The following is a 7,732-nucleotide window of genomic DNA, read 5'->3' as shown; positions in this document are numbered from 1 at the left end:
CACCTTTGATTTCTATTACTTTTGTTTGAAGTCAGTAATGATTAAAAAATTAATGATGGATAATTACCGATAGTATAAATTTTTTTTACACTATCAATATATACCTATTAAATCTTTTATCTTATCAGAATCAAATATTACCTTACACCACTGTGTGCTAGATGCATTCTCATTAATTTTCTGCTAAACAGTTTTTCATTGCAAAATAAATACAAGCAACAACACAATTTTTATTTTTTTGTCTTGCAATTTCCTGTACCCACATAATTATTTCTCTTCATTCTTCTCCCTCCAAAATCGCTTCCATCTCTTCCCAATTTCCCCCATTTCATTTTCCTCTCATTTTCCATCCATTCCACCCTCAGATCACCGCCACCGTTAACTTAATTTTATATTTAAATATCTCACTAATTCATTCATTCTAAAGATCTAGGGTTTCGAAAGCTCAATATCTGAATCGCATTAATCTAATTGTTATTGTGAATGAGAGATAAGAGTTTAGTTTAATTGAAGAAGATGGATGTCATTACTGATGCGGCGTCGTTTGACGCCGAATTGTTGCAGCTCCCGGAGTTTTCATCTTCGGCTCTTAAGTCTAACCTCAATTTCGTTGATAAGATCTTCGATCAGTGGTTGTCGCTTCCCGAAAGTGTTCGATCGGTAAGCTACATTTCATAAATCACCACATTGATGAGTTCTCTATTTATTCAATTTTATTCGTTAGATTGATTTGTTCGTGATATGTAATATAATAATATATGCGCATGAGGTGACTTGTAATCAGTGGTGGTGAGATATGAATTATGAAGTAACAGTGGTTATCGAACAATTATTTTTAGATTGTTATGGTTTGTTATAAAGATGCACGGTTGTTACATTGGGCTTAACTAATTGATGTATTTCCAAAAGGAAATGTTGGTGAGGTTTTTATAGCTTGTCAACAACTTACCTTATGTGAATTGTGGCTTTTTGTAGATGCTCGTGTGCTCCTATCCTTACCTTATTATAATAAGTAAGGTTTTAAATGTCGGTTGTGAATGCAATTACATTACATTTATTGTTATGCAGTTATGCAGACAACAACAACCACAACAGTGTGGCCTCAATTGTGGTTGTGGTCTGCAATTTAAAACCCTGTTAAGTAATTGAATCTCTAAGTCATCAGAGCAATCACCATCCGACTAATAGGCCCTCTGTGTTACTGAAAAAATGCAAAATGGTGGTTAAGGATGAATGGATGATATACCTTTCATATTTTATTTTTAGGTTTGCTGATATGGTTAACTTGTTCTCTATGAACACTCTTCAAAACATTACTTGATATTGTTCTCACATATTGCTTATTAATTTGGTAGGTAACCTCATTGCTCAACGAGGCAAAGTCAGGTGCTCCCTTGAATGTCCCAGGCAATTGTTCTAGCCCAAATGCTGCAAGTAATTCTTTGCCTTCCATGTTTCCTGCTGGCACTGCTCCACCTCTTTCCCCGAGAAGTACATCTGGTTCCCCTCGCATTGTGAAACAGAGAGCTGGCCTGTCTAACTTGAGTTCCCCCTTGAAAGTTGTCAGTGAGCCAGTTAAAGAAGTTATACCTCAGGTGCAGCAAGTTTGATTTGATTTCTTAATATCTGTTTATATGTTAAAATTTATTAGAGAAAGGGAGGGAAAGAAGTCAAAGTACATCTGAAAGGAAGATAATATATCATTCTGTCATTCGTCATCTATAAAAGAAAGGAAAATTATATCATAAAAGAAGAAACAGCCAAATTGCCCAATCTCATTGCATATACGCAATGACAACTTTCTTGACACAACCATTATCAGAATGCTATAGAGAAGCCATACACACAATCTATCCCATAGACCCAGATAGAGAGACACCCATTATATATGAGCATTGCACCCCAACCAAATGGCCCAAAGGAATTAACCTGCCGATTACCTCATGTTTTCCCTCATTGTTTTTGCTTATACTGTTACCTAATCATAATAAACTGATACCGATGCATGCCAAAACCCTTCGAGCATGCCTTAAGTTATTTAAAACGATCTTATTAAGATCCACTATCCAATTATCTTACCTGATGATACTTTCTTTTATAACTAATATTTTAAGGGTGTTCGTTCATTCTTTTTTCTCTCATTCTCCTGCTATGCTAATGCTTCTAAAATAAATATTTGTGTTCTTGCAGTTCTATTTTCAACATGGACGTCCACCTCCAAATGACCTGAAAGAACAATGTTTGTTTAAAATCGATCATTTGTTCCATGAGCACTTGGATGGCCTGCGGATTCATGGTGAGATATCATACATATAAGTAGATCATAGCCTGAAGGGCCAGTTTGTTGCAACTGGGGAAAAGTGATTTAAATAACTTTCACATGTTAGTTTTCTAAGTAATCACACTTCCATGTTGAAGTTGAGTTAAAATGACTTCTTTTAAATGTTACCAAACGTCAAAAAATGATTATCCATGTAATATTACTTTCTAATGTAATAAAGAGTTCTGATAACCAGCTCTGAGTCTCTGTTTTACTGCTTTGTTTGGTATGTCAGAACTCAAATCAGTTACGAGGGAAGTATGCAAGCTGCCATCTTTTTTCTCCACTTCTCTTTTCCGAAAGATTGACAATGGAACTGGTCTTGTAACAAGGTATGTACTTCATTTTTCTCGCACAAATTTTTAACTTTTTTGTGCCACGGATGATATTATTGTTCAAGCTATTACATGTGGGACACATCAAATATTATTGTCTGGAACTCTAGATGCTATCACAATTATTATGAGTCATCCAGAAAGATTATTCAGTGCTGATTGGTTTCATCTTTTGTACTAAATTGAGTTTTCAATTCAGACCTTAGATTTCATTTTCTAAAAATTCTATTTAACAATGATAGATTTTTATTCTTTGCACTAATATCTGTAACACATCTATTATACAATATTTGACGCTTTACTGTCCAAGGCTCAAAGAAGGAGGAGTCAAACATTAAAAGGAGGAGGGCTGAGGTTAATGGAAGAAGTGCATACTATGCCAGTAATTTTTTTTACATTATATGGTTGAGATAATGCCTGCTTGGTGCTAAACAACACACCTCCTTGGCATATTTTTATTTTAATTCGGCACTATGTTTCTAGGTGTCCTGTTCATAGTGAAACAGTGCTTCCTGTGCTAATCCTTTTTCTTTTCTGAATGTAAGTTTTGATCTTTTGGCATAAGATGTTCTGCTGATTGAATTAGTGTGAAATATGTATTACTAAAAAAAACATGTTTCATTTCATTACCTCCTTTTCCATGGTGTAGGCAATTGTTGTTGGATGGTCATTTTCCCTGTAATTATCATTTCAAAAACGTGCTTAAATCCTTGATTTGATGTTCCTATAGGAAAGCATTTATTGATTATTGGATTAATGGCAACATGTTGACGATGGATATAGCAACTCAAATATACACAATTTTAAAACAACCACAGCTGAAGTATCTTACTCAGGTGATTTTAGTTCTATTTCTTTCTTTATGCTTTGCAGTTTATTTCCTTATACTCCAAAAGATACATTCAGTCTTTGCATGTTATATGTTGTCACATGTCATTTATTCATTTCCAGTTTCATGCTAGGATGATTTATTCTTAGGGGCCCTCCTTACTGATTTCTTTGGCTTTGATAATTGATAGTATATTCATTTACATCTTTCTTATATTAGAACAATATTCTACTACATGTCAGGATGATTTTAAACCCATGTTACGCGAGCTTTTAGCAACTCATCCTGGGCTGGAGTTCCTGCAGAACACACCTGAGTTTCAGGAGAGATACGGTTTGTATTTTTTGTTATAACCTTGTATTTGGAGGTTCATGTAATTGTAGATTGATCAAATGAGTTCAAGATGTGTGTAATGAACTAATGATTAGTTCCTGAATGACGGGACCCAGAAGAATGAGAGTTTGGAGGGCATATACTTGTAAAACAAAAGGAACCCCAAAAGAAGGGAGACAAGGAGTTTGATTAGATAGATGAGATCAGAGATAGGGGTGGGAGTATAGCTTAAATCAGGGGAGAAGGCAGAAGATGGGGTATCCATAGTTTTTAAGCTTTGGGAACTGAGCTAAAAAAGGGGGAAACCAATTGTCAAAGGGGAAAGGGAAACCCTTGGAAGGAGAATTTTCTCCTTTTTTCTGTTCAGATTTATTCAACCACTGTAGATTTGTTCTTTCTATTTTTTCTTTGATTTTTCGAACTGTTTCTCGTGGGGGTTCAAAACACTTCAAAAAAATCTGAGAATTTTGTATTTCTCTTGGTCGTCATCAATTTCTTTAAGAAACATACCTAGGATGTGGTCCCTTTGTGATCCTAGATGGTATGTTTGTAACATATTCCTATTTGTTGATACTATATAAGAAGTTAACTCTATATTTATGGAATATCTATATTTATGTAACATATTCTTTAAGAAACTCCTATTTTTCCCCTTGGTCTCCATTCTTCTACATTAATTTGTTATGGAATATCTGAACATTTGCTTTTCTCCCACTCTTTGCACCTGATCCATTTGTAATCATCTTTACATGCTGAAATGATTCCATCTGTGTAAAAATGTAAACCTAACCTAAACTAAAGAATGAGAGAAGATAATATTCTGTCTTGGGTGCCATATTCTTAACTTCTGGTTTTTTCCAATGGCCCAGCTGAAACTGTAATATACAGAATATATTATTACGTTAATAGATCTGGCAACGGTCGTCTTACACTGAGGGAACTGAAGCGTGGAAACATAATCGATGCAATGCAGCACGCTGATGAAGAAGAAGACATCAACAAGGTTTTGAGGTAGTGTGGATTAGTATTGTCGTTAATTTCATACAATGACTGTTCTTTTAGTCTAAATATATCTACACTAAAATGCATTTAGCTTTTAACCTTTTCTGATAATTATCCGCAGATACTTCTCTTATGAGCATTTTTATGTTATATACTGCAAGTTTTGGGAGCTGGATACAGATCACGATTTTTTGATAGACAAAGAGAATCTTATCAGATATGGTAATCATGCGCTTACCTATCGAATTGTCGATAGAGTTTTTTCTCAGGTTTGTGTGGATTACTTGTTGATTTTGTCTTGTTATTTAATTGTTTGTGTTCAGCAAGAAATCCTTATACTACTTACCTTTCTAACACCGAGAAGTGTCCGGTTCCATGTTCCTGTTTTATTTTTTATTTTTTTGTTTTTTTAAATATGGTTACGAATTGGTATATTGAAGATGCAGATTCTGACTTGCTTCAGTATTATCTCAGGTTCCAAGAAAGTTTACCAGTAAGGTTGAGGGAAAGATGGGATATGAAGATTTTGTTTACTTTATACTGTCAGAAGAGGATAAATCATCTGAGCCAAGTCTTGAGTATTGGTATTTGTTTCCCATTCATTATCCATTTCATGTGTTAGTTTCATTAAACACACTTCTTAGAGGGCTCTCAACCCTTCCCTTTCCCTTCCTTCTCCTCCAAAACTAACTTGCAAACAGAATCTTACGACAACATTGGATATTTGACACTGTAACTTGTTTTTTGTTTTAAAAAATCGGTTATGTATGAGCTGACTTGGACATTTATGATTAGGTTCAAGTGCATAGATTTGGATGGAAATGGAGTTCTGACACGGAATGAGCTGCAATTTTTTTATGAGGAACAATTGCATCGGATGGAGTGCATGGCCCAAGAGCCTGTGCTTTTTGAAGATATATTGTGCCAGATTATTGACATGGTTGGACCTGAGGTTTTTATTCCTACTGATTGTTTGATCTTCTTTCGTTGTGTTGCGAAGTAACATTAGATGGGAAAATCAGTGCAAATCTTGTGAGCAGTTTATAGATTGTGTGTCTTTCCCTGGGACGTGCCATATCCCTAACTTTATTTAGTCCCCCCTTTTCTTGTCTGCTCTATCATCGGTTGATATCATGTTACTCTCTTATTATCCGACATATTTTACATTTTAATTTTTTTTTGCACTCTGCAGAATGAGAGTTTTATAACTCTTCACGATCTGAAAGGCGGGAAACTCTCAGGAAGTATTTTCAATATCCTGTTCAATCTAAATAAGTTCATGGCCTTTGAAACTCGTGATCCGTTTTTGATTCGTCAGGTTCGTGAAATATTTGATAAAATCTATTGGTGTTAATTAGTATGTTTGGCCACTGTTTGTGACTTCCTTATTCACTGGTGTTTATGTCTTGTGTGAATAGGAACGTGAGAATCCAACATTGACAGACTGGGATCGATTTGCTCATAGGGAATATATTAGGCTTTCAATGGAAGAAGACGTAGAAGAAGCCTCCAATGGAAGTGCTGAAGTCTGGGATGAATCATTAGAGGCTCCCTTCTGATATCTTTTATGTAAGTGCTTAAGTTGAAGTGTTACTCTTCTGAGCGTTGTATGTATATGCACAGAATTTCTATTTATGTTTACTCAACAAATGAATTCAGAAAGTTGTGGTCTTCGTTTCTTCCTACAAAGTAGACTCTTCCTTTCTCCATTTAAAAAGATATATATTATGTTGCCTTTGACACTCGTTATATAATACAGGGGATGAAAAGAAATTAACGCCCCAGAACTTGATTACTTGCATTGTTCAGAGACACTGGACTCTGGATCAGCTTATAAGTGGATTGTGCCAACTTTGCTCCAGACAATGGTAAATTTTTAGCTTCACAGTGGAACATGTTTTTGAAGCACAAGCTGCAACAGTATTCAGATCTTATGCTGCTAAATTTTGGGGCCACTATCAAGGAAGTTTTGTTGCATTTGTACCAATATCCATGCAAAATGAGGACCGTTGCTGAGAGGTGCCAGGTTGAAATATATTGATATTCATTGCGTATGCTTGTAGTTGGGGGCACCTAAGTTGTTAAAGAACATAAATAGCAAGATTTTCTCACTTTTGAATCTTTTACTAGTTTTTTTTCAGTGGTCCGAGTCTCGTTTGCCCTGGATCTGTCCAAGGGCAGTACATTTGTTTCGTCATTTGTGCCTCCGGTTGTTGTCTTAAACTTATTTTTTTTGTTAGGTCAATGGAAGAATTTAAAGAGTAATGCTAGACATGTAACATGTCACAAAATATCCTTAAACTTATTCGCAGGGCTACAGTTACGCCATTTAGACTATATTTGTCTAGTATTATTTCCCTTCAAAAATCTTTACTAATCTACAGTGCCAATGCCTCATGTTTTGATCTGTTGCAAAGTTATACACATTCGGTCCTAAGCTTGGACAAAAAGGGTTGTGTTAGATAGTTGATAATGAAGGTAAAAAATTGCTGGGTCTAGATGAAATGGATTAATGTTGTTTAACTTGTACAAATATTAACCAGATGGGGTTTAAATGCAACAAATATGTCAGTTTACTGGGTCTTATGGATATTAATTTTTCAGTTGGCCTTCTTTAGAAGTCGATTGTGTAAGAACAAGATTGCAACTAAGAGGGGGAGTGAATTAGTTGACTTAAAATTATAATAATTTTTTCTACAAAATGTAAGAGTTAATGTGCAGCGGATAATACTGCAGAAAATAAACAAGAATAAATCAAAGAGGTAAGGGAGAAGAGAGTACACAAGTATTTTATACTGGTCACCTTCTTGTCCACCGAAGGCTACGTCCAGTACTCTTGTAGCACAAGAGTTTTTCACTGAATATTATGAGTTGTAATTACAATATCTCACACCAAGATCTCTATGTACCTTA

General features: G+C 35.1%; 1 protein-coding gene across 2 annotated transcripts; it reads left to right on the top strand.

The window, feature by feature from the left end:
* Positions 235–7,153, top strand: LOC109345388 (serine/threonine protein phosphatase 2A regulatory subunit B''beta-like). Of its 2 annotated transcripts, none has more exons than XM_019584362.1 (13): positions 235–660; positions 1,356–1,595; positions 2,191–2,296; positions 2,556–2,652; positions 3,386–3,491; positions 3,727–3,817; positions 4,687–4,828; positions 4,941–5,088; positions 5,294–5,403; positions 5,615–5,771; positions 6,012–6,137; positions 6,238–6,388; positions 6,629–7,153. In XM_019584362.1, exons 1-12 carry the CDS (start codon positions 517–519, stop codon positions 6,376–6,378), a joined length of 1,608 nt encoding a protein of 535 aa, XP_019439907.1. In that variant the 5' UTR covers positions 235–516; the 3' UTR covers positions 6,379–6,388; positions 6,629–7,153. The 2 variants fall into 2 exon arrangements, with proteins under 2 accessions (XP_019439907.1, XP_019439906.1); XM_019584361.1 differs by having other exon boundaries at positions 236–660; positions 6,579–7,153.

This window comes from Lupinus angustifolius, chromosome LG04 (genome assembly GCF_001865875.1).
Source record: "Lupinus angustifolius cultivar Tanjil chromosome LG04, LupAngTanjil_v1.0, whole genome shotgun sequence".
Classification (NCBI taxonomy): domain Eukaryota; kingdom Viridiplantae; phylum Streptophyta; class Magnoliopsida; order Fabales; family Fabaceae; genus Lupinus; species Lupinus angustifolius.
Note: the sequence above shows the minus strand (reverse complement) of the source record. Positions and strands in the feature narration are given on the sequence as shown.